Source organism: Cnephaeus nilssonii (assembly GCF_951640355.1).
Source record: "Cnephaeus nilssonii genome assembly, chromosome: 19".
Taxonomy (NCBI): domain Eukaryota; kingdom Metazoa; phylum Chordata; class Mammalia; order Chiroptera; family Vespertilionidae; genus Cnephaeus; species Cnephaeus nilssonii.
In genome coordinates this window covers 47,579,634-47,606,163 of record NC_137090.1, presented here as the reverse complement: position 1 = coordinate 47,606,163, position 26,530 = coordinate 47,579,634, and the positions used below count along the sequence as shown (strand labels likewise).

At 53.9% G+C, this 26,530-nt stretch overlaps 1 protein-coding gene across 1 annotated transcript; it reads left to right on the top strand.

The window, feature by feature from the left end:
- Positions 1–3,994: 3,994 nt before the first annotated feature.
- Positions 3,995–7,111, top strand: LOC307115515 (phosphofurin acidic cluster sorting protein 2-like; the record flags this gene model as incomplete). Its single annotated transcript, XM_079798714.1, is given in 3 exon segments — positions 3,995–4,972; positions 5,561–5,983; positions 5,987–7,111. Coding segments are annotated over 3 exon segments (2,514 nt in total). The 5' UTR covers positions 3,995–4,006.
- Between the last annotated feature and the right edge of the window lie 19,419 nt (positions 7,112–26,530).

Sequence of the window (26,530 nt, the reverse complement as noted above, 5' to 3'; positions counted from 1 at the left end):
TAAAAATGGACTAGACAAGAGGTCTTGGTGAAGTCAGGTATTTCCACTTCAAAGTTTCTGGGACTTTGGTTGCATAAAGTCAAGTATCTACAAGCCTCTGAAATGAATAGGGGAGGTTTGGGGAAGGCAAAAGGAGTGGTGGGCTTTGAGTTGTTTCTGGAGCCAAACCTCTGGCCCCTTGAAACCTTCATTTGTAAAACAAGGATAGTCATTTTCAATACCTCAGGGACTGTGTTGCCACCCAAATGTTGGCAAGGGACTGACACAACCATTCACTCATTTTTGGCATGTTTCTTTCTATTTGGTACATTTTTCTAGTTTCCAGAAAGCACATACCTCTGAGAGGTACAAAAGCTTTCAGGTATATGAAACCTCTGTCCATCTCCCTTGGGAATGGCAAAACAGGTCCTAGCTGCAAGATAGTCTTAAAATTAATGGTGCCAAACCTCTCTATCACGCACTTTATATTGGGACCAGGTAGGTGGTGTAACAAAAGAAGGTTGGATTCTTTCTTAAGGGACTCAGGGTTAAGTTTCTTCCATTTGGTGAATATGTACCTGATAGGGGATGGACTCTCAAATAGGACTCTCAAGTCACTGTGAGCTGGTTCCCCATGTATAGAGCAAGCCAAGTGTTAGAGGCATCTCTGCACATCTCTGGGTTGTTTGGGGCCATTCTGAGTAGGGTGAGTATCCTGTTAAGCCATCTCTCAGGCTCTCATGGAGGATAATAATGAATAAAAGATGATTAGCAAACATTTGGTCAGTCTCAAGGTTAGTTTCCTCCTGGAAGTTTCCTTTAAAATCATTAATTTCCCTTTTGGTTCAGTACCTGGTTCATTTATTCTAAATATATAACTATTCTGTGAAAAGAATATGTAAGTATCACTGATTTCATATAAAAGAAAAAAAAAGCCCTAGCTGGTTTGGCTCAATGGATAGAGCTTCAGCCTGTGGACTGAAGGGTCCCAGGTTTGATTCCAGCCAAAGGCACATGCCTGGGTTGCAGGCTCGATCCCCAGTAGGGGGCATGCAGGAGGCAGCCAATCAATGATTCTCTCTCATCATTGATGTTTCTATCTCTCTCTCCCTCTCCCTTCCTCTCTAAATTCAATAAAATATATATATTAAAAAAAAAACAAGAAAAAAAAAACCCATCACCTATCAGGTGAATTGGGGCAGATTTGATTAGCAAACTACATATATATGTTGTTCCATAACATTCCCTAGTTGAAAGGAAACAGATTTTGATTAAAAAGCAGACATTTGTACAGAAGGTTTAGTCCAGTGCAGAAGCAATTAGTTGGGTGCAGTTAAGAACAAGTAAAGTAGCCCCAGTGTCTATAGGAGCCTTGGTGACGTCCCTTTTTATGATAATTTCAAATTCTCCCAAACTATCAGTGAGAAGGGGAAACACGCTTGGAGCAACCCTATGCTTGTTTGTGTTTGTTTACTTTTTCTAAATCCTATTTCAGTTTCCTATCATCCTTAAAGTGGGCAGACTTCTCTACAGCAGTTTTCTCACAAACTCATTTAGTAATTCTGTTGATGTGCTCCCAGAAACCAGGAGTATATTAATTGGAATAGGTTAGAACAGCCAGGATTGCATGTTCTATCAGTTAAATTTCTTTGTGAATCAGTCAGGGCCATAGAGAAAATCCAGAACAATTGCTGGTTCCACTCTGGCTGTGAGCAGCTTCTCTCCAAAGGGAGCTGGTAGAATTCCTATTCTCATTTTCCCTTAAGTCAGTAGAGAGGGGTAGTGGAGAGGACAGAAGGGGAAGGAAGAAGGGAAGGGAAAGAACATGTCTGGACAAGGAAGCTCAGAGAACAAAAGATGTAGTGGACGTGCTATAGAAGGGGGAATGGGGTATTAGCATTTATTAGCTTCAGGAGAGTTCAGAGATAATCTCTGAAATTTCTTATTTATTTTTTAAAGAGAATTTATCTGTGCTTCTCCTTAGACGCTTCTGATTTCCAAATCAAGATATGGGTCCTATTCAATCATTTTCATTTTGGGGCCAGCATTTTTCTAGTTTTCTGTTTTTCCTGCAAAAAATTAATTTTTCTTGGCCATTTTAAAGTTGATATTTTGAAGTTAAATCTTCCCATTTCTGTAAAGCACTTGCAAGAAAAGGCTTTCTATCAGGAATATTAATGAGGGCTGGAGTCTGGGAGTTCCAAGCTTTGGAGGCACAACTTCCCATGTCAATTATAGGTGTTTTTGTTATTGTTGTTTTATATCTTCAGAGTCTAAGCAAATTTTCTAGGGATGTTATGGAGTGGGTCGAAGTGTGCAGCTTATGGCTCCGTGATGCTCACATCCCTTGAGTCTCATTCAGCCTTCTCATGTGCCTCAGCTTCTCTCCCAGCTATCTAAGGTGACCTGAAGTCCTCTACCCAGTTTGGCTCAGTGGGTAGAAAGCAGGCCCTTAGAGGTCCTGGGTTTGATTCCAGGTGAAGGATCCCAGCCCTTACTGGAACCTGTGGGGGAGGCAACCAATCTATATGTCTTTCTCATTCTCTCTCTCTCTGTATTTCCCCCTCGCTTCCTCTCTCTCTAAGCCCATGGGAAAAATATACTCCAGTGAGGATAAATAAATAAATAAAAATAAAAACCACAGGAAGGGCTAGGAACGCTGGTGGGCCACACCTTATGGGCTCTCCCCCTGGAAGAGCCAGTCAGTTGAATTACAGTTGAGTTGGAATTTCCCTATGGGGCTCCTGCTTGGCGTGAGGAATCAACTCTGACAGCTCCGCAAAGATCCTTAGTTGCTTAAGAACAATTGATATCCGGGTCAGAGGAGTATGTACCCCTTCAGAGCTGAACAAGTTCAGCTCTTACTTATACAGTGAAGGTTTTTTGGTCAGACTCTCAGAAGGCAAATCCAAATGAAAACCCAGAATTAAAAACCAGCCACCCATGTTTCCTCTTGTCTCTCCTGAGCCTTGGTTCTGTCAACTCTTAACCTTATTTCCACCTTGAGGATTTAAAAATATAGCTCAAATAAAGTCAGACCCTCTACCACAAGCAAAGGAAGATTCTGGATCCAAGAGACAACTTAGCCAAATTCACCTGACAGGCAGGGAACTGGTGGCCCAATGGGCCCTTTGTTAGGTCCGAGCACCGGGTCTGGGCCTGCAGGGTGGTCCCGATGAGCTTCTTTGGAATCCTGCTGTAGTAAGCCAAGTAAATATCAATGTAAGCAGCATTCAACCCTGTGCAGAGTTTTTGTGAGTTTATTGGAGCTCAACTGTCAAGAATTGCCGGAAAACAAAATCTCAATGTACTGAGGTAGTGCTCCAGAGAATGGCAGTATTGCATCTTATTTTAGACATTATAATAAAAAGTGAAGATGTATGTGGGTTACATGGAATCCATTGCTTAGGGAGGCAGGAGAAAGCAAAGCAGGGAAATCTCTGGGATTAGATAAAAAGTAAAATGATAGACACATGCCTCTCTTATACAGGTGCCTACAGGCTAGTTAGCAGTCAGCAATGAACTCAATAGCAATGAGCAGATCTGTGGTGTCTGCAGAGCACAGAGCAGTGCCTGTGCTTGGAGGTGTTCAGAAAAAGGGAACTTCCTTTCACATTCCAAAGGTGTGTTATCATGGATGCCAAAAGACAATAGACAGGCTCAGTTACTGTAAAGATTGACCTTTGTCAGGGAAGACGCTGGCCTAGCACATGACCACACACCATAAACTGCTTTTATCTAACAAGTTTTAATTTCAGGCCAACTTTGTGGTTAACTTAGGTCTCTGAGTTTGAAAGGCCACCATGCAGGCCTTACCTGTGCTAGTCACAGGCTTGCATGTGACCATTTTTCATCCACTCTCTCCTTTGATCACTTGTGTTCCACCTCTTGCCACCAATCATGTCCCTCCTCTGTCCCACCACAGGGGAAGAAACCATCAAGTACCTATATGCTGCAAGCAGCTGCAGCTTCCTCATCACCTGCAGGCCTGGCCCGCTCGCCCACCGTGCTCAACACCCCAGTGCCCATGAACCTCTTTTCTACCTGGGAGGTGGACTGCTCCAGCCCCAACTGCGTGCTCAGGTTGTGCAGCCTGACTTTAAAGAAGCTGGTGATCTTGAAGGAGCTGGAGAAGGAGCTCATCTCCATGGTGATAGCAGTGCAGATGCAGGGCTCCAAGGGCATCTTGAGATCCCACGAAATTATGCTGCCCACTAGTGGACAAGTGGAGACTGACCTGGCGCTGACCTTCTCCCTGCAGTATCCCCACTTCCTCAAGGGAGAAGGCAACAAACTACAGATCATGCTGCAACAGAGGAAGTGCAATAACAACCAGATCATCCTGGGCTACAAGACACTGGCCACAGGTGCCATCCACATGGCTGAGGTGATGCAGCGACCCCCCGAGGGTGGCCAGGTGCTGAGCCTCAGCAGCAGCATCCAGAAGTCCTCCATCAGGGTGGCTGAGATCTGGATTTCCTTCCTGTCCAGTCAGCCCATCAACTACAAGGACGGCACCATGCAGGCCAGCCCCAAGGCCAAGTCCACAAATAGCTACACCGAGGGGAAATCTGAGAGGTTCTCTGAGCTGGAGGCCAGCTACAACGCGACACCCAGGCAGGACCTGGAAGAAGATGACTTTGACCTGAGGCAGCCCAAGAAGCAGCAGCGATGCATGCAACAAAACTTGAAGCAGAAAGTTATGGTACTGCTTCCCAGGTCCAACATGTCAGAAGAGGTCCTAGACTCAGATCAGGACCCTACAGAGCATGTCCCCGAGGTGGAAGAGGACCTGGACCTTCTGTATGACAACCTTGAGAATCCCAGCGACAGTGGTTCAGACATGGAGGATGATGGCATCATTCTTAGCAACACCAAGACCAAGACCAGACAATACTTTGAAGGCCTGGCACACTCCAGCTGGCAGATGGAGATGAGGAGCATACACAGTGCCCAGAGGCAGAAGGAGCCTCCTCTGCTGGCCGACATGCCTGTGAAGGCCCAGGGCCCGGGCAGCAAGCTGTTCAGGGGCAGTGTCTCTGACTTTATGGCCTACAGCACCCCCGCCACCAAGGTGGACAAGACCTGTATCTTCTCCCTATCGAGCCAGCCCGTCAACCACCTAGACAGTGCCATGCCGGCCAGCACCAAGGCAGATAACTTCTCTGAAGGAGACTCTGAGATCGTCTTCTCTGAGCTGGAGGTCAGTTACAATGCTCCCCACAGGCATGACCTGGAGAAGGATGACTTGGACCTGGAGAAGCCGATAGGAAGAAGGCGGTCCATGACCAGGCAACAGAACTATCAGCAGAAAGTCGCAGCATGGCTGCACAGGTTCCAAATGACGGAGGAGGTCCTGGACTCTGAGCCGGACCCTGAGGAGCAAGTCCCCGATGTGGACAAGGACGTGGCTCTTCTGTTTTACAGGCTGGTGAACCCCAGCGATAGTAGCTCAGATATGGAGGATGATGACCGTCTCCTAACTCCTCCCATGCCTGAGCTCATGACATACTCTGAAAGCCTGTCAAGTGGCCCAGATATGGAGGAGGATGACAGAGGCCTCGGCACCCCCAAGTCCAAGCCCAAACCCAGGTCATACTTTGAAAGCCTGTCAAGTGACAGTGGCTCTGACTGGGTGGCCCACAGCATGCCCATCCCTGGGGAGAAGCCGGCACAGCCTGAGGACAGCCCGGAGGCAGAGACCTCTGCCCTTGACATGCTCACTAAGAAGCTGCCACCCAGCAGGCGCACCACCAAGACCGAGTCTCTGGTCCTCCCCTCCAGCAGCTCCAAGGGGAAGCAGCCCGCCTGCCGGGGCTGGAGCAGGTCCCTGAATAAGTCATCCAACAGCCTGATCAAGGAGTGCTGCCCAGTCCCACAGAGCCACTTGCAGATCCCCAGGAAGACCGTGTACGATCAACTGAACCATATCCTCATCTCCAATGACTGTCTGCCCGAGAACATCATCCTCATCAGCACCTCTGACAGGCAGGGGCAGTTCCTGTAGGATGTCCTGCAGCAGCACATGCTGCCCGTAGTGTGCACCTGCTCCATGGTGGATGTCCAGGAGGCCTTCAGCTCCATCATCTCCTGGATACAAAGGTACTGCAACTGCAATACCGAGGCCCCGATGCCAGTGAAGATCGCAGTGGCGGGGGCTCAGCACTACTTCAGCACCGTGCTGCGGGTCTTTGTGGAGCAGCTGTCCCACAAGAACCCTGAGTGGCTGGGCTACATGCGCTTCCTGGTCATCCCACTGGATTCCCACCCTGTGGCCAGCTACCTGGGCTCTGTGGATTACCGCTACAACAACCTCTTCCAGGACCTGGCCTGGCAGGACATGTTCAACAATGTGGAGGCCCAGAGTTCTGTGCAGAACATTGTGTCGAGAATCACAGAGTATATCACAGAGGCCAGCTGTGTCCACCAGCTGCCCATTGCAGAGGCCATGCTCATCTCTAAGCCGAAGAGCCCAGGCAAGTTGTCCTCGCAGAAGTTCATTCCCTTTGTGGGGGCAGTGAAAGTTGGAATAGTGGAACCAATTTCAGCCACGTCAGGAGACACAGATGATGCGGTCCCCTCATGCTCCAACATGTTTTTGTCCACCACCAGGGAGGCCTCACACAACCCAACCTTCTCCTCATCAGTGAGTGGAGGCCTACCTTCCTCCACCCAGGGTGTCAGTGCTGAGCTGATGGAGCTACAGGTGGATTATTGGATGGCAGCCCAGCCCACAAACAGGAAGAGAAACGGGGAGAAGGAAGACCTGCCTACCACCAAAAACACACTCCAGAGCACCTTCCGGTCTCTCCAGGTCAGCAGGCTGCCCAGCAGTGGCGAGGATGCAGGCACGCCCACAATGTCCATTATTGTGGTCACCAAGGAGAAGAAAAAGAAGGTGATGTTTTTGCCCAAGAAAGACATGGGCAAGGACTTGGTGTCCAAAAGCCAGTGCATCCAGGGCATTGGCCGCTTGGTCTGCTCAGCTAAGAACCAGGAGAACAGGCAGCGGGTCCTCATTGATGGCGTGGAGTGGAACGACGTGACGTTCTTCCAGCTGGCAGCCCAGTGGTCCTCCCACGTCAAGCACTTCCCCATCTGCATCTTCGGACACTCCAATTCCACCTTCTAGCCCTGCCCCTCTCCCTGCCCCTCACCCTGCCTGGGCCAAGCCCAGAAGGGCCCAGCTGCTTTTCTGTGAACAGTTCAGTTTACTACAGACACAGACCCTGAAAACACAGAGAAACTGTTTTAAGTTAGAATGTGCTGACAGCCTGGAACCTAAGGTGGGTGCCTTCACTGGGACCCACAAATACTCTGTTTAATAACCAGAACACTCCGGCAGGTGGGAGGTCAGGTGGGCACTGTTGAACTGGAGCATCATGGAAGGTGTGTTTTAGCCTCAGGATCCCCAACACTTTCAGTGAGAAGGGTTCTGGCCTTAGAGTCCTGCCCTTCCTGGAAACCAGGGCTCTGCTTCACCCTGGGAGCTGGCTCCAGCCTGTGCCCAGACTCAGTGCTGGGCTGCCAGAGGCAAAGGGCTGGCCTCCCATTGGGGCATCCGGAGCACAACATGGAGGCCGGCCAGCCCAACCTTGGACCCCAGCTGCCAACCATCCAAGTGGCCCCAGCACCATCTACTTATGGTTCCCATGAACTCCCGCCTCAGAGGACAAAATAACAAAAAGGAGCTGCATGGTGCAGACCCACAGGCACACGGGCTGGACAAACCAGTGCCCTCCTTCCTGGGCAGCCACCCACCTTCGTCCCTACCTCTTCATGTTACCACAGAACATTCGCTGCCACGCAACAGGTGTTGGACCAGCTATTGACAAGGTGAGCAATCTGCCTCTCCAGAGCACGGTGGTCATTTGGCCACTTGCTGGCTGTGAGCTCTCAGGTCACTGCATCCCTCTGAGTGTTTGTTTCTAAGAACATGAGGTGAGTCAAGGAGCAACCTCATAGGGTTTTTGTAGGGACCCTGTAGGGTGTTCCCCTAAAGCTTTCTCTGGGTGCCTGGACAGTGGATAGGTCTGCAGCAGGGGCTGTGGTTGTGCTAGTTGGTTATTTTTCTTCCTCATATGTGATTCTTCTCGGGGCCTTGGGCTAAACTCTTTTCTCATGTCATAAAGGGACTGGAGATTCTGTTATTGGTCCCTGTCCTGGGTGAAGCCAGAGCAGAGACCCCAGGGGTGAGCAGTGGGGCCCAGGCTCTCCCAGCTATCTGTGATGGGGCTGGTTTGGGCTCACTCATTCAGCAAACATATCAGAAATCTGCCAGTTACAGACATGTCTCTAGGCAATGACCATAATCCAGTGCTCAGAGCAGATCCCAAGCCTGCACTCCCGAGCTTCCTTCTAGTCGGGAGTGATTCAGTCACTCTAGGCTGCACAGGCTCGTAGTGCCCACAGGACAGCTGATGTGACGTCCTCCTGGCCTCCTCTCCATATGGCTGCATCTTCCCATACTGTGAAGTGGAAGGTGAACCTCTGTTCCAGCAGAAAACGTGAGTCAGTTTTGGGTCAGAACCAGGAGGGGGAGTATGGGGAGTGTGAATTCAAGGTGCTGGCAGAACCCTGGATCCCACTCATGGTGCGATTTCTACAAGAGGGCAGAGGTCTGAGGGCTTCTCCTAGAAAAAAGGGAAGGCGTCAAAGAGAGCTGTGCATGTGGATATGGGTGGTGTGGGAGAGCAGTGGGAGCTCAGTGAGAAAGTCAGACCCTCAGAAAATTCATACCCTTCTGCTCCTAATCCCAGCCCTGTGTGCACCCCTACCCAGGGACCGTGCTCACTAATTTGATAGAACCTTCTCAGTGGCAGTTTGGCAAGTGTAACCCGCCCTGTGAGAGTTGAGTTTCAGTGGGAGGCAAAGAACCCCACAGGGCAGCAAGTGAATTAGGCAGCACGTAGGTGCAGGAGCCAAAGTTTGAGCTGATAAGAAAGCCCTTGGAAGCCAGAGATGGAGACAGAGGTTGTTGGTTTGCTCATTGGTCAGCTATTCCTGGAGCACCTACTGTGTGCCAATGAGTGACATGAACAGGGAGGACACCAGCCTTCCCTGTCCTCATGGAGTTGACATTTTGGTGGGAAGGTAGTGGGAGGGGACAGGGACACTGAGAGAGCATGTCAGGTTCCCTTGAAGAAGGGGACAGGTGGTTCCCTCATGGATCCAGAGCTGTCAGTTAGGAGGGCTTTCTGCCAGCCCCTCCTGGGTGACCAGGCATGTCTCTGCCAGAATTGCCAGGTTGAAGGTGGACAAGGAGTAGGTTTGGGCAGGAGCAGCAGGCACAGGACCCCAGTTTCTCTGAGTGGTGCTCTGGGAGGGCCGTGTGGAAGGAAAGGCCAGGCCTCAGACTCTGCTTCCCACCTCTTTCTCCCCAGGGTCATCTCCTGCATCCTGGGCATCTGGCTGGATCAGTATCCTCAGGATTTTAATCCGCTGCCAGAATTTCCAAGCCTGTTGATGCTGTTGGCCTCCATAGAGCCAACTTTCCAGTCCCCGACCTGCCAAACCAGGCCTAGTGCCTCCAGTCATGACGGGAGCACCTGAGCCCACTGAGGCGGAGACAGGAGGAAGAGGAGGCCTCCGGGGGTGGTGTGGGTGAGTGTGCCTTTGGAAGGCACACAAAAGGCAGTGAGGGTGGTAACATGTCCTCTTCTTGGATCTGCAGAACCAGCTCCAGAGGAACATCATGAAAACCCTCCAGAGGCAATGCCACCCTAGTGGCTTCTCCAGAGCCAGAGCCGGATCCAGGCCCAGCTTTCCTGAACTTCAAGAGGCAGAAGAACCACCTGCAGCATTTCAGCAACTCACCCAGTTCCTGTGAGGCCTGTGAGGCCAGATCCCAGGCCACAGCATGTGTCAGCTGCCATGGCAGAGAGGGCGCCCCATCCCCATTTAGATGCAGTGTTAAAAGTTTATGTTCATTTTATATATGTTTATAATTTTATTGTATTTTTTATGATATTTAGTAACATAGATTGTACTGTAGAGAACATTTAGTGAAATACTACTAAACATAACTTTAATTTAGATTCTATAAAATTTAACCCTATTAACCCTCAGAGCTTTGAGCATGTCTGTTTTTCTGGACCCTGACCCACGCAGGGAGAACTCTCCTCACCTTCTCCACCTGCCAGTCATCCTAGCCCTGGGCCTTCATGTTGACCCCAACACCACTCACTCAGGCTTCCAAATAAACTTGACCCTCAGAGAGCAAAAATAAAATAAAAGGACGTACAGTGCAGGCTTCCCAGGAACAGTGACTGGACAAAGTGATCAAATACTTGGTGTCCAGCTTCCTGGGCAGCATCCCCACCTTGGTCCCCACCCACCCTTCTGTGTTCATACAGAACATTTGTTACTAACCAACGTGGGTGGGACCAACCATGTACCAGGTGAGCCCTGCCCCTCCACAGCACAGTGGCCACTCAGCCACCTGCTTGCTGTGAGGCTTCAGGTCACTGCATCTCTCTGAGTGTTTGTTTCTCTGACCATAGGGACTTCTGAGGCCCAGCCTCATAGGGTTATTGTAGGGATTCAGGGGGGGGGGAGGGTTCACCTGGAAAAAAGGCTCTCTGGGAGCTTGGACACTGGAGAGGTATGCTGGAGGGGCTGTGGTTGTCCTAATTGGCCATTTTCTCTTCTTCTTAAAGAAGCTTCTGCCTTATTTGTGATTCTCCTCAGGCCTCAGGCTAAGCTATTTTCTCTTGTGATAAAGACATTGGAAATTCCATTAGGGTCCCTGTCCTGGGTGAAGCCAGATTAGAAATCCCAGGTGTGAGCAGGGGGACTCCAGGGTCACCCAGCTATCTGAGATAGGGCTCATTTGGGCTTATTCATTCAGCAAATGCCCTGCCCCCCAGGACTGCACTCCAGCGCTTCCTTCTAGTCAGGAGTGATTCAGTCACACCAGGCTGAACAGGCAGGTAGCGTCCACAGGACAGTCATGTGACTTCTTCCTCAAAGTATCGCCTCATCTTCTCATATTTTGAAGTAGAATGTGGATCTCTGGACCAGCAGAAAAAGTGATTGGGCTTTGGATCAGAACCTTAAGAGGAGTATGGGGACTGTGACTTGGAGTAGGTGGCAACACCCTGGGTCCCATGCCTTGTGGGACTTCTGCAAGAGGTCAGAGGTCTGAGGGCTTCTCCTAGAAAAAAGGGAGGGAGTCAAAGAAAGCTGTGCATGTGGATTTGGGTGGTGAGGGTGAGTGGGGAGGGGATGTGGCTGCCCACACCGAGAAGAGCTCCCAGAGGCTGGGGTTAGGCAGGAGCACAGAGCCGCTCAGGTCAGTGCCCATGGCCTGCAGTCTGGAGGACTTCCTTGGGTGGGGGCTTGAACTGAGACTTCAGTGATGGAGATGGGAGGTTCCCTTCCTTGGAAGGCACACAAAAGGCAGTCATGGTGTAACATGTTCTCTTCCTGTATCTCCAGAAGCAGCTCCAGAGCAAGATGAAGAAACACCTGAAGAGGAAACGCCAACCATCGTGCCCTCTCCAGAGCCAGAGCAGGCTCCAGGCACAGGTGTAACTGAACTCCCAGATGTGGAACCACCTGCAGCTTGTGAGCAACTCACCTCAGCTCCTGGGAGGCCTGCGGTCCCAGGCCTTGTGCCACAGTGTGTGTCAGCTGCCATGGCAGATGGGACTCCCACATCCCCTTTATATACAGTTTAAAAATATTTGTGTTTATTTTATATATACTTAAAATGTTACTGTATTTTTTATACTATCCAGTAACATATAATCTATTTTAAAGAAAATGTAATTACTCTTAAGTATAAATTTAATTTCGATTCTATAAAATTTAACTCTATAAACCTTCAGAGCCTTGAGCAAGTCTGTTTCTTCTGGGCCTCCATGGGGTTACAATGAGTCATAGGTTGGGAATAATTAGTCTCTCAGGAGCCATCAGCTCTACGAATGTGTTCTTGAGACTCAGCACAATGGGACTTCGGGGAAATTGACCGAGGAGCATTGGGGCAGGGACCCTTTATATCAGGGCTACCCCTGGGAACCCACATTTTTTTTTGACATCTCCCACCAGCACATGGGCAAAGCATGGGCTTAAGCGCCCCCTGGCGTCCACATTGCAGAATGCTCCAGGGTTTAACCAGCAGCAAGCAGTTCCTGAACACTGACTGCCACAGGCACCTGGAAAGAAACACCACCCTGCTCCACTAGCACTGAACAGCATTCTGAGCATCTCCTCTGTTGGCCCATAGCACTGAAGAGGGGCAGGGAATGTCCTAGGGCCCGGGCTCCACACTCATCTCCTCCACAGACTCTTCAAAGTCTCCTCTAGGGTCAGAGCCTCTCTCCACCCTCAGCCCCTGAGCTCTCGTTCAGCTGGGGTTTTACCTGATGCTCTTCTGTCTCACCAGAGCCCAGTGGCCATTCTTTCTCACTCCTCAAGGCTGAACAAGGTTGTGGAGACAGCCTGGCTTCTCCTTTTACATCAATCCTCTTCTGTGCTCTGAACTACCCTGGTGAGGATGGACTAACAGCCTTGTATGGCGCCTGCCATGGCACAAGCTACACTGTCGCAGGACAAATGGGTATTAACTATTAACTTTGGACCACATCCAGGGTCCCTGCTCTCAAGGAGTTTAGCCCTGTTGGTTGACGCAAATAGAAAGGAAATTCTCATGGAGTGTGATGTGTCCTACCATTGACCCTGAGGACCATAAGCACTGAGAATGTGAGCCCATCGCGGGGACATTATACAGGCTCTTTAGGATGCAATTCCTAAACCAGAAAGTTGAATAAATACTTGTCTACCCTCTTAATCCTGATTTCACAATGGCAGCTGATGAAAGCTTTGTGAAATTAAATGGAGGTCTGGAAATCAAGGGGGCAGGTCTAGCTTAGAGGTCCGTGGTGATGGTCAGTGCACTTGTGCGCATTGGCAATGGGCCTGGAGGGGCAGCCACCCGCCTTGCGTGGACCGTCTTCTTACCTTGGAAGCTCAGAACTGTGGTCTCAGCAGATGCCGTTTCCTATTTCAAATTACACTTTTCAGTTTGGCTCTACTTTCCAGGGTCCTTTCCTAAGTTCCACAGCCATCCTTGAAACTGGAGGCAGAGGGTGTTAGAAATGAGGGGGTGGGGACTGGAGGGAACTGGGAGGAGAAAAATGAGGGAGATAGGAGGGCAGGGCAGCACCTGGTGTGGGACGACTGTGCTAGTGATCTATTGCTGAGAGTTCCCCCACACTAGAGACTTAACCAACACACACTTATTAGCTCACATGTCTGTGACAAGGAATCCCTCATGGCTCAGCTGGAACTACTGTGGTGTCAGCTGAGGCAGGATCTGTGTCACTGAGGGTCTGAGCTCACTCAGGGGGACTTTGGGTTTCAGTTTGGATCAAAGGCCTGACTTCCTCTCTGTCTGTTGGTCTCATTCAGTGCTAGGCCATGTGGGTCTCTCCAGATAGCAGCACAGAGCACAGAGGCTTATTCCTCAGTGTGGCCTGAGAGAGAGAGAGAACAGATCAGAGTGAGCAAGTGGGTAGACACCAACATTTTAAAAAACTTTTCAGGGTGGGAAGAGATCAACCAAAGGACTTGTATGCATTTATGCATAACCCAGGGACACAGTCAATAGGGTGATAAAGGCCTGATGAGGGGGGAAGGAATCGGCTAGAAGTGGTCAATGGGGTAAAATGAGGACATATGTAATACTTTCAATGATAAAGATTAAAAAATAAATGAAATGGATTTGCTTTAAAATGTTAAATTCATTTTTTCCCAAAAAATTGAAGAGAGAGAGAGAGAGAGAGAGAGAGAGAGAGAGAGAGAGATCAATGTGAGAAAGAAGCATGTATTGATTGCCTCTGGTATGCGCCCTGAATAGGGATCAAACCCACAACCTAGGTAGGTGCCCTGACCAGGAACCTAACAGCAAACTTTCAGTGCCCAGGATGATGCTCAACCACTCTGGCTGGGCCAAGCACTAACTTTTTTGAGCCAAATCATGGAGTTTGTGTTGGATCCCTTTGCCGTCTTCTATGGAGTCACTACTGACACCCACACTTAAAGGGAGGGCACACATTCACACCACATGAGGAAGGTGAAGACCATGGGGAGTCACTGAGGAGAGAACCGGTGACCCAAGAGGTCAATGCCTTGCCCAGAATCACAGATGGTCAGAATGCAGAGCCTGAGATAAACCCAGCTGTGTGTCCTGAAAATTGGGGTCCTGGCTGCACCCAGGTTTCCTCAGGGGCTCTGGAAAAGGCTGTGCTGGTGCAATCGTGTACAGACATGGAGATGGCATGGTGGGACAGTGGTCTAGATAGTATTTGTCTGAAAAGGCGTCCACAACCCACCCACAGTGGAGAAATCTGTCCACAACCTCTGTCCACAACCCACCCACAGTGGAGAAATCTGAGGCTGGGCCCCCCTCTGCTGATCTCATGCTTACGTAGTTCTGAATCACACCCTCATTGGATAAGTGGGAAACAGAAGCCCATAGTCAGGCAGGGATTGGCCAGGGTACATGACATTCAGAGTCCAGAGTTCAGGAATGTTCAGACCTCCCAGGCCAAGGCTCCCACCTTCCCCATAGAGTTTGTCTGGAAATTAGAAATCCTGACATACTGGGCAGCTCCTGCCTGTTCCTCCCTATGTGGGGCCATTTTGTTCTGGGATCCAGAAAGGGAGCACTGGCACGCGTGCGCGCGCACACACATGCACACACACACACACACACACACACACACACACACACACACACTCTAAATGCGATGATCTTGGGTAGGATTAGAAGAATAGCAGACTCAGAGGAGGTGACAACAGGATGGAAAAACAGGTTGGAGGCACTACCTACATGTGACCGTCCTCCTCCTGCTTCACAGCTACTCCCCACATGAGCCTGAACAGCCCTAAGAAGCACTTGCTGCATAACCCATTGTGCAGGAGGAGAGAGAAGGGCCCTGACAGACACAATGACTTTATCCAGGATCCAGAAGAGGTAAGAATGAGGGGTTGAGTCTGAGTCCAGTTTGGTTTACTCAACTCTGGGACCCTGGCTGCACCCAGAGTTTCTAGGGGGCTGGGGGAAAGATGTGTTGTTGCCCCTAACGGTGTGTACAGATCAGGTGCTTCATGGAGAAGAGGGGACAACAGACAGCAGCCCACAGGACTATTTGCATAGGTGTCATGAGATGAGGGGACTCAGGCAAGACAATCCCATGTACTGAGGTCACTAACCAATAGAACTTGGACACCCTGTAACCTGGCACCCACATCAGCCCCACAGGCAGCTCACTTGCCAAGAGGCATTTGCCAGTGCAAGATGTTCTCTTGCTGTGTTCCCAGTGATTGGTGCTCTTGCTTCCGGAGACCCCATAGTGAGAGCTTTTCCAGACGGTGCAGATATTGGTTCAACCCTTGTCCACGACATTGCTGGCCATTTTAAAAAATATGGCCTCAGGTAACACAAGGTGGCCTGGGTCAGACCCATTCAGGCCAGGCCACCTCTGTGCTCCATCCCTGTACAGCCCAAATCCCCTCCCCTTCATGTGCTGGGAAGAGGGAACTGAAGGGAGAACCCTGGGGCAGGAACAGCTTTTGGGGCAGTGGATCACCTAGAGGTCCTGCTGTGATCACACCCCAGGAAAGTACAGGTAGTTGGAGATGTGGTTCCAGAGGGGTCCCTTATCTCTGCCAATGGGAATCCAAGCCCTCAGGATGTCACGCCTTTTCCTTCGCAGTGGAGTTCGGAGCGCATCACACTGTGTGTGTGTGTGTGCCTGGAGTGGAGGTCACAGGGGCACAGAACCAGCAAAACAGGGCGCTGAGGCTTTCCCCTGGTGACTGTGAACTGTCTTTACAGAGCTCCGCACAGGACAACAGAGAGGAGCTGACAGACGGGGTCCTCAACTCCATGCCCCTGTAGGAGGCACAGGTGCCCCATCCACCCTCCAGCGTGCAGCACGACCGCAGGGTGAGTGCAGGGGCTGAGGTGACCCAGACTCCAGGATCCCATGTATTGAAGAGAGCCCTGTGTTCCAGAAGATGCCCTGTCATGCTCCTAGCTCCCTCCTAGAGTCCAATTTCCAAAGGAATCTGGGGCCTATATCCTCTCCACAACCCACACTCACTGATGGAAAGTCACTGCCCACAAAGTGTTAGGAATATCAGAAGACTTTGTACCATTTCACATCATGCTCAGTCAAGTGTATTCTTGTATTTTTCTACAGACTTTCCCTTTTAAGGCCCATCTCTACGTGTCCATGTTGTCCAGACAATCCTTACTCACCGTCTCCCACTCTTACACATCATGGTGATTAGTAGGGATGCTTTTCCCAAAAGGACACGGGGCTCAAGGTACCAAGTCTGTTGCTTTGCCCTTTGCTGCCCGGAGGATCACATCCCTGTGGTCCCTCTCGGTCAGGAGCTGGGGCTTCCCTGGGCTGCACAACATACCAGGAGGGGGACCTGTTATCAGGGCTGGCGTTCCATCTCTTCACTGCTGTGGGACCTGCACATGATCCCCTCCTGTTGTCATGTCAACGGTGCTGCCCCGAACACCCCATTGTTCTAATATCCAGACCCTCCCACCCCAGGAAAAGCCTCTGTGTTCCCATCTTAGAATGGGATGTTCTGTCAGAAATCCCAAGGTGACCATGTTAACACAGGGAGGTGCTGTCCGTCCTCTGCTAAGAAATGATTAAGACACCAATGTGTCTCATCATCACTCACCTCCCAGTCTACGTTGCCTGCCGAGAACCTTATCTCTTATCTGTGTAGAAAACATGGAAACCTGTACAGAATTTTTCTGAGTTTATTTGAGCCAAAGTGTAGACAATTGCGGTGAAGCAAAATCTCAACCAAATGAGATAATAATGCTCCGGAGAATAGCAGCTTTGCACCTTATTTTATACATTACAATCAAAAGTGGAGACTTGTGTGGGTTTCATGAAATCCATTGGTGACAGATTAGGGAAGCAGGAGAAATCACAGCAGGGAACTCTCTGGGACTGGATAAAAGGTGAAATGACAGACACATACTTCTTTCACTCAGGTGTGTGCAGGATGTGAACAGTCAACAATGAACTCAATAACAATGAGGGCAAGTGGGGTCTCTGCAGAGAACAGAGCAGTGCCTGTGCTTTGAGGGGTCTGAATAAAGGAAAATTCCTTTGATATTACAAAAATATGTTCTTATAGATGCAAAAAGACAATAGGCAGGCTCAATTAAGATAAAGATAAACCTTTTTAAGGGAAGATGACAACCTAGGACACCACTATCCACCATAAGCTGCTTTTACTTAACACACACACACACACACACACACACACACACACAACACGTTAATTTCAGACCATCCTGTTTGGTCACTTTAGGTCTCTAGTTTGCAAGGCCGCCAAGTTAGCATGTGGTCCCTATGATCACTCCTGTCCCACTACTTGCCACCAATCACTGAGTGCTTGGGGTTCAGTCTGAGCTGCAGCCCCCAACCCACCTGACAGGTTATGAGCTGCCTCTGATGGCATATGCCCTCTCTCCCAACACAGGGTAGAAATAAGACCACTATGTCAACGCCCACGGGCCTGGACAGCATGCCCGCCGCACTCAACACACAGGTGCCCATGAACTTGTTTTCCACCTGGGAGGTGGACTGCTCCAGCCCCGCCTGCCTGCCCAGGCTGTGTAGCCTCACCTTAGCCAAGCTGCTGATCTACAAGAAGCTGGAGAAGGAGCTCAGAACTGTGGTGATCACTGTGAAACTGCAGGGCTCCCAAAACATCTTGAGGTCAGACGAGATTCTGCTGCCCCCTAGTGGTCACGTGAAGACCGACCTGGCACTGACCTTCTCCCTGCAGTACCCTCACTCCCTCAAGAGAGAAGGCAACAACTTACAGATCATGCTGCAGCAGAAGCAGCCACTTAAAAACCAGACCATCCTGGGTTACCGGGCGCTTGCCGAGGGCACCATCGACATGGCTGAGGTGAGGCAGCGACCCCTCGAGGGTAGCCAGATGCTGAGCCTCCATAGCACCATCATGGAGGCATCTGCCCACGTGGCTGAGGTCAGCATCTCCTCCCTGTCCAGCCAACCCATCGACCCCGAGGACAGCACCTGGCAGGCCGGCCTCAAGGCCAAGTCCAGGGTTCATTACTCAGAGATGGAGTATGAAATCTTTTCGGAACAGCAGGCCAGCCATGATTCTGTGCACGGGCAGAACCAAGAGGAGGAGGACTTTGACTTTGAGGAGTCCAAAAAGCAGCACCAAGGAGAAGTAAGATCGCCATTCATGACCAGGCAACAAGATGCCAACAAGAAAGTTGGGGGGTGGCTGCGCAGGGTCCCAGTGTGGAAGGAGGTCCTGGAGTCAGAGCAGGAGTCTTCGGAGCAGGTCCCTGAGGTGGAGGACCTGGATCTGCTGTATGACTCACTAGGGAAGCCCAGTGACAGTGGCCCATGAGAGTGTCCTCAGGACACCGAAGCCCTCGCTCAGGCCATACTTTGAAGACCTGTCCCAGCCCAGCTCTCAGATGGAGAGCTAGAGCATTCACAGTGCCAGCGCCATAGGAACCTCCAGGTCCAACCCACGTGCCTAAGAAGACGAGCCCCAAGCAACCAGTGGGCGCATCACCAAGACCGAGTCTCTCCTCATCCCCTCCACCAGATCCCAGAGAGCAGGAGGGCTGCTGGAGCTGGGGCACATCCCTGAAGGAGCAGCAGGTGGCAAAGCCAGAACAAGCGGGCCCACAGCCTGGACAACAAGCACTGCCCCGACCCGCTGAGTCAGCTGCAGATCCCCAGGGAGACGGTGTACGACCAGCTGAACCAAATCATCATCTCTGACACCAGCTGCCCCAGAACATCCTCCTCCTCAACACCTCTGACTGACAGGGGCAGTTCCCGTCTGAGTCCTGCAGCAACACATGCTGCCCGAGGTGTGCACCTGCTCCAATTCTGAAGTCCAGGTGGCCTTCAGCACCATCATCTCGTGGATTCAGAGACACTGTCACCTCAATTCCCAGCCCCTGAACCCTGTGAAGATCCCGGTGGCAGGGGCACAGCAGTACTTCAGCTCTGTGCTGTGGCTCTTCCTAGAGCTGCTGTCCTACAACCGTGCCCCCTGGCCCCCGGCTGGGCTACATGTACTTCCTGGTCATCTGCTGGTTTCCCACCCTGTGGCCAGGTACCTGGGCTCCGTGCATTACCGCTAGAAGTGCTTCTTCCAGGACCTGGCCAGGCAGGACCTGTTCTACAAGGAGTCCCAGAGGGCTGTGCAGGACACGTTGGGCATGGTGTTGAGAATCACACAGTATGTTGCAGGGGCCAATTGTGCCCACCAACTGCCCTTCATGGAGGCCACACTCACCTACAAATAAAAGAGCCCCAATGAGGAGTCCTTGACCATCATTCCCTTCGTGGGTGTGGTGGAACTGGTATTGTGGGACCATTCTGGGTCGTCTCAGGACACTGAGATTATGCGGCCCGCTTGGGCTCTAGCGTGCTGCTGTCCACCCCGCCACACAGGTCTGCGGCAAACAAGGAGGCCTCACACATCTTCCCTCCTCCCTGTCTGTGAGTGGAGAGGAGTCTCCTTCAGCCAGGTGCTGGCGCTGAGCTGATGGGGCCACATGTGGATTACTGGATGGCAGTACAGCCCACAGACAGGAAGAGAGACACTGAGAACAAAGACCAGGCTACTGCCAGCAACACCCTTAAGTGCACCTTCTAGTCTCTGCAGGTTAGCAGGCTGCCTAGCAGGGGTGAGGCTGGAGCCACGCCCTCCAGGTCCATGACTGTGGACAAGGAGGACAACAAGAAGGTGAAGGAAACCAAGGAGAAGGACGTGGCCTACCAGAGCCAGTGCCTCGAGGGCATCAGCCGCCTGATCTGCAGGGCCAAGCAGAGGCAGAACACACTGTGGGTCCTCATCGACGGCATGGAGTGGAACAACGTGAAGCTCCCACGTAAAGCACTTCCCCACCCGCATCTTCAGACACTCCAATCCCGCCTTCGAGCCTGCCCGTCCCTTGCCCATCCCCCTGCCCTAGCCAAGCCTGGGAAGGACCAGCTGCTTTTCTGTTCACAGTTCAGTTTAGCACCGAGACAGACCCAGGAAACACAAAGTGGAACCCTTTTCAGTGTGAATGAGCTCACAACCTGGAAACTAACGTGGTGGAGCCCCCAGGGAGCCCCAGCTGCTCTGCTTATTACCCAGAATGCTCTGGCGAGTGGGGGGGTCAGGCAGACAGTGTTGAGCTGGACAATCATTGAGGTGATGGCCCTCAGGACCCAGAAACCGCCATTGAGAAAGGTTCTCGGAGAAACCAAGATGGCGGCATAGGTTAAACACCTAACCTACAGCCGGGCACAACAATTTCAAAAACACAACTAAAAATCAAAACGGACATCATCCAGAACCACAGGAAAGCTGGCTGACTGAAATGCGCACAATTAGAAGGAAAAAGAAAACCACAAGGAAAATCAGGGAAGCCGTAAAAGCTTGAGGTATGGAGACACGGGTGGAGACAGGAGCCCGCGCGCGTGCGGGGAAGACGGAGCCGGAGAGGAAGGGGCGGCTGGCCGCCTGGCTGGCGTTCTCTGGCGGGAAGGAGATAAAAGCGCCAGATTGTGCTGAACCCCAGCTCCAACTGCACTGAACCCCATTTCCCGGCGAAACCCTGGGAAGCCGGGCTCATGCTGGGGGAGTCTGGGCTGTGGGACAGAGACACAGAGGAGCTGCGCCGGAGCCGCGCACGGGAATGTGCGCAGAGGAGGGACTGTTGCCTGTGCCGCTGGATTGCCCTAGCGGGAGGGAGACAAGGGCTCCGGACTGTGCTGAACCCCCAGTTCCAACTGCACTGAACCCCAGTTCCGGGAAAGACCCGGGGAAGCCAGGCTCATACTGGGGAAAGCTGGGCTGTGGGGCAGAGGTGCAGAGAGGCGGCGAAGAGCAGAGCACCGGAGGCGCGCAGGGGATTGTGCGCGGAGGATGGGCTGCTGACTGTGCCGCTGAGTCGCCCTGGAGGGAAGGAGACAAAAGCGCCAGACTGCGGTGAGCCCCAATTCTGACTACACGGAAACCCAGTTCTGGGCGAGAATCTGGGAATCCAGATTCATTGGGGGAGAGACTAGACTGTTTGGCAGCGCGCGAAACTCCAGGGCGCTTTTCTCTCAGAGGTGTTTGCTGGGAGTACGGAGGGACACTGAGACACAGGAACCTCATAGGGCGGGGCTGACGGGAGACCCAGAAACGAAGGCATCTAGTGGTCGGTGTGAGATGACACCAGATTTCAACCACTACCATAAGGGACACATTCAAGAGGCAGACGCAGTGAGCGCCAAAGCCTTGCTGCACCAAGACCCGGCAAATAAACGTGTCTCCCGCACAGCAACTCTTCCTTTATAGACACAGAGGGTCCGCACGACCAATTGGCCTGGAGGACAATTCCTCCCAGTGACACCAACAACAATCAAGACTTAACTATACAAACAAGGACCAAGATGGAGGCATAGGGCAGAAGCCTGATTGCTGCCTACCACAACAATTTTGAGACTACGACGGGAGAGCAGAGCAGACACCATCCAGAACCACCGGAGGGCTGACTGAGCAGATGCTCTACAACTAGAATAAAAGAGAGGGGTACGCGGGATGAAGCTGATGCCGGTGACCCAAAGACCACACTTTAAAAACTACGGCTCAGGCGACACAATGGCGGCCTGGATCGTGCTCGGCGCAGTTCCCCCAGCGGTCTCCGGCTGAGGGGAAGGCTTCACTCGCTGCCGAGCACGGACAGACGAGCCCCTGGGAGACATGGGGTGGGAGACTACGCGCTTGCTGACCTCCGAGTCCTTCAAGAATCTCAACGCCTCGGAAGCGGCCAGGTGCGCATGCTCGGCGACCGGCCACCGCTGCAGACCCAAGGGCCGACGCAGCCACCCCGGACCAGCCCGCCGCCGCGCACCGGGCACACCGTAGCTTCGCCGAGCCCGCCGCCCAACGAGTTCTGCGGTGGCTGCCCTGGAACTCTGAGAAAATGGCCGAAGGAATTGCTGAGAGGGAATTGACCAACAGGAATTGGGATCAAGAAGATGAAACCCCGCTGGGTCCCGGAACTGGGTGAAGCCGCGCGCCTCTGGGTCCGGGTGAGGCTGGAAACTGGGTCAGGGTGAGGCTGGGCCCCGGGTCCGGGTGAGGCCATGTGCCCCTGGGTCAGGGCAAGGCCATGCGCCCCTGGGTCCGGGTGAGGCTGAATCCTGGGTCTGGGCGAGGCCGTGCACCCCTGGATCCGGGTGAGGCTGAATCCTGGGTCCGGGCGAGGCCGTGGGCCCCTGGATCCGGGTGAGCCTGGGTCCCGGGTCCGGGCGAGGCCCTGGGCCCCTGGATCCGGGTGAGCCTGGGTCCCGGGTCCGGGCGAGGCCCTGGGCCCCTGGATCCGGGTGAGCCTGGGTCCCGGGTCCGGGCGAGGCCCTGGGCCCCTGGATCCGGGTGAGCCTGGGTCCCGGGTCCGGGCGAGGCCCTGGGCCCCTGGATCCGGGTGAGCCTGGGTCCCGGGTCCGGGCGAGGCCCTGGGCCCCTGGATCCGGGTGAGCCTGGGTCCCGGGTCCGGGCGAGGCCCTGGGCCCCTGGATCCGGGTGAGCCTGGGTCCCGGGTCCGGGCGAGGCCCTGGGCCCCTGGATCCGGGTGAGCCTGGGTCCCGGGTCCGGGCGAGGCCCTGGGCCCCTGGATCCGGGTGAGCCTGGGTCCCGGGTCCGGGCGAGGCCCTGGGCCCCTGGATCCGGGTGAGCCTGGGTCCCGGGTCCGGGCGAGGCCCTGGGCCCCTGGATCCGGGTGAGCCTGGGTCCCGGGTCCGGGCGAGGCCCTGGGCCCCTGGATCCGGGTGAGCCTGGGTCCCGGGTCCGGGCGAGGCCCTGGGCCCCTGGATCCGGGTGAGCCTGGGTCCCGGGTCCGGGCGAGGCCCTGGGCCCCTGGATCCGGGTGAGCCTGGGTCCCGGGTCCGGGCGAGGCCCTGGGCCCCTGGATCCGGGTGAGCCTGGGTCCCGGGTCCGGGCGAGGCCCTGGGCCCCTGGATCCGGGTGAGCCTGGGTCCCGGGTCCGGGCGAGGCCCTGGGCCCCTGGATCCGGGTGAGCCTGGGTCCCGGGTCCGGGCGAGGCCCTGGGCCCCTGGATCCGGGTGAGCCTGGGTCCCGGGTCCGGGCGAGGCCCTGGGCCCCTGGATCCGGGTGAGCCTGGGTCCCGGGTCCGGGCGAGGCCCTGGGCCCCTGGATCCGGGTGAGCCTGGGTCCCGGGTCCGGGCGAGGCCCTGGGCCCCTGGATCCGGGTGAGCCTGGGTCCCGGGTCCGGGCGAGGCCCTGGGCCCCTGGATCCGGGTGAGCCTGGGTCCCGGGTCCGGGCGAGGCCCTGGGCCCCTGGATCCGGGTGAGCCTGGGTCCCGGGTCCGGGCGAGGCCCTGGGCCCCTGGATCCGGGTGAGCCTGGGTCCCGGGTCCGGGCGAGGCCCTGGGCCCCTGGATCCGGGTGAGCCTGGGTCCCGGGTCCGGGCGAGGCCCTGGGCCCCTGGATCCGGGTGAGCCTGGGTCCCGGGTCCGGGCGAGGCCCTGGGCCCCTGGATCCGGGTGAGCCTGGGTCCCGGGTCCGGGCGAGGCCCTGGGCCCCTGGATCCGGGTGAGCCTGGGTCCCGGGTCCGGGCGAGGCCCTGGGCCCCTGGATCCGGGTGAGCCTGGGTCCCGGGTCCGGGCGAGGCCCTGGGCCCCTGGATCCGGGTGAGCCTGGGTCCCGGGTCCGGGCGAGGCCCTGGGCCCCTGGATCCGGGTGAGCCTGGTCCCGGGTCCGGGCGAGGCCCTGGGCCCCTGGATCCGGGTGAGCCTGGCCCCGGGTCCGGGCGAGGCCCTGGGCCCCTGGATCCGGGTGAGCCTGGGTCCCGGGTCCGGGCGAGGCCCTGGGCCCCTGGATCCGGGTGAGCCTGGGCCCCGGGTCCGGGCGAGGCCCTGGGCCCCTGGATCCGGGTGAGCCTGGGCCCCGGGTCCGGGCGAGGCCGTGGGCCCCTGGATCCGGGTGAGCCTGGCCCCGGGTCCGGGTGAGGCCGTGGGCCCCTGGATCCGGGTGAGACTGGGTCCCGGGTCCGGGTGAGGCCGTGGGCCCCTGGATCCGGGTGAGGCCACGCGACCCTGGGTCTGGGAGAGGCCACGCGCCCCTGGGTCCGGGTGAGGCCATGCGCCCCTGGGTCCGGATGAAGCTGAATCCTGGGTCTGGGCGAGGCTGTGTGCCCCTAGATCCGAGTGAGACTGGATCCCGGGTCCGGGTGAGGCCGTGGGCCCCTGGATCCGGGTGAAGCCGTGCCCCTGGATCCGGCCGAGACCAAACCAGAGGGAGTCGGACCTGCATTACCACCATTTGTCCACCATCCAGAGCTGAGGGGTCAGTGCCGACATGTACTCATAAGGAACTGGTGGACATTGATATTGGGTCTCAAAAGAACTGTTGGACCAGAAAGAAACTCACTACAGACTGATTCGTTTGCCTGTCAGCATAACTATTATTGCTCGTCGCACATTCAATTCTTATAAGTATATCTCTAGTGACACATGATTTCGCTCATCTAGGGGAAATGATGAACAACATAGACTGATGAACAAGAACAGAACCAGAAACAAGGAGGCATCGATCGGACTATCGGGCCTCAGAGGGAGGATAGGGGAGGGTGGGGGGAGGGGGGAGAGATCAACCAAAGGTCTTGTGTGCATGCATATGAGCCTAACCAATGCTTAAGGTCAACAGAGGGTTGGGGCATCCATGGGGAGGGGGGTGGGATGGGAATGGGGGGATGAGGACAAATATATGACACCTTAATCAATAAAGAAATTTAAAAAAAAAAAAAAAAAAAAAAAAAAAAAAAAAAAAGAGAAAGGTTCTCACCGTCAAGACCTGCCCCTTCTGGAAGCCAGGACTCTGTTTCCCGGGGAGTCAGCCTCACTGTGTGCCTGACTCAGCACGGGCCTCCCATGGGGGCACCTGTCAGAACACAGAGGCCTGTCAGCCAATCCTGGGCCCAGCTGCCAACCAGCCCAGTGGCCCCAGCACCACCCACTTTTGGTGTCCAATAAACTCCATCCTCATGAGGCAAAACAGAAGAGAAAAAGCAAAAGACCAGTGTGGTACTGACCACCTGGGCTCACTTATTGGACAAATGAGGCAAATACCAGGTGCCCACCTTCCTGGGCAGGGACCCCACATTTGTCCCCACCTTTCCGTGTTGTTATACAGCATTTGCTATAACAGGTGAGGGACCTACCATGTACCAGGTGAGCCCCTTCCCCTGCACAGCACAGTGGTCATTGGCCGTCTGTTTGCTGTGAAACTTCAGGTCACTGCATGCCTCTGAGTGTTTGTTCCTCGAAACATGGGGAGAAATGAGGTCCAATAAGGTTAGTGTAGGATCTCAGTGGGGTGCCTCTGGGTGCCTGGACAGTGGAGAGGTCTGCTGGAGGGACTGTGTTTGAGCCAATTGGTCATTTTCTCTTCATATTGACAAAGTCTGCCAAATTTGTGATTCTCCTCAGGGCCCAGGGCTAAGCACTTTTCTCATTAGATAAAGAGATTGGCACTTCCATTATGGGTCCCTGTCCTGGGTGAAGCCAGAGCAGAGACCCCAGGGGTGAGCAGTGGGGCCCAGGCTCTCCCAGCTATCTGAGATGGGGCTGGTTTAGGCTCATTCATTCAGCAAATATATCTGACGTCCTGCCAGGTGCAGATACTTCTCTAGGCACTGACCATAATCCAGTGCTCAGAGCACGCCCCAAGCCTGCACTGCAGGGCTTCCTTGTAGTTGGGAGTGATTCAGGCACACTAGGTTTCACAGGCTAGTAGTGTCCACCGGACAGCCGACGTGACGTCCTCCTGGCCTCCTCTTCCTATGGCGCATCTTCCTGAATTGTGATGAGGAAGGCAGACCTCTGTTCTAGCAGAAAACGTGATTTGGTGTTGGATCAGAGCCAGGAGGGGAGTATGGGGACTGAATTCAAGGTGCTGGCAGAACCCTGCATCCCACACATGGTGGGATTTCTGCAAGAGGGCAGATGTCTGAGGGCTTCTCCTAGAAAAAAGGACACGAGTCAGAGAGCTGTGCATGTGGATATGGGTGGTGTGGGCGAGTGGGGAGGTCAGTGGACAGAGTGAGCCCCTTAGAAAATTCATACCCTTCCGCTCCTAATCCCAGCCCTGCCTGCACCCCTATCCTGGGACCTTGCTTACTAATCTGGTAGAACCTCCTCAGTGGCAGCGTGGCTGTCGCTCTCTACCCATGGGAGGTAAATGTCAATGGGAGGAGGAGAACCCCACAGGCAGCTAGTGAATTAGGCAGCATGTAAATGCAGGAGCCAAAATCTGAGGTGTTAGGAGGTCTCTGGGTTGCCAGAGGTGTAGACAGATTTTCTTTGCTCGTTCATTGGTCAGCTATTCCTGGAGCACCTACTGTGTGCCAATGAGTGAAAGACATGACAGAACAGACACCAGCCCTCTCTGTCCTCATGGAGTTGACATTTGGGGAGGAGGGTAGTGGGAGGGACAGGGACAC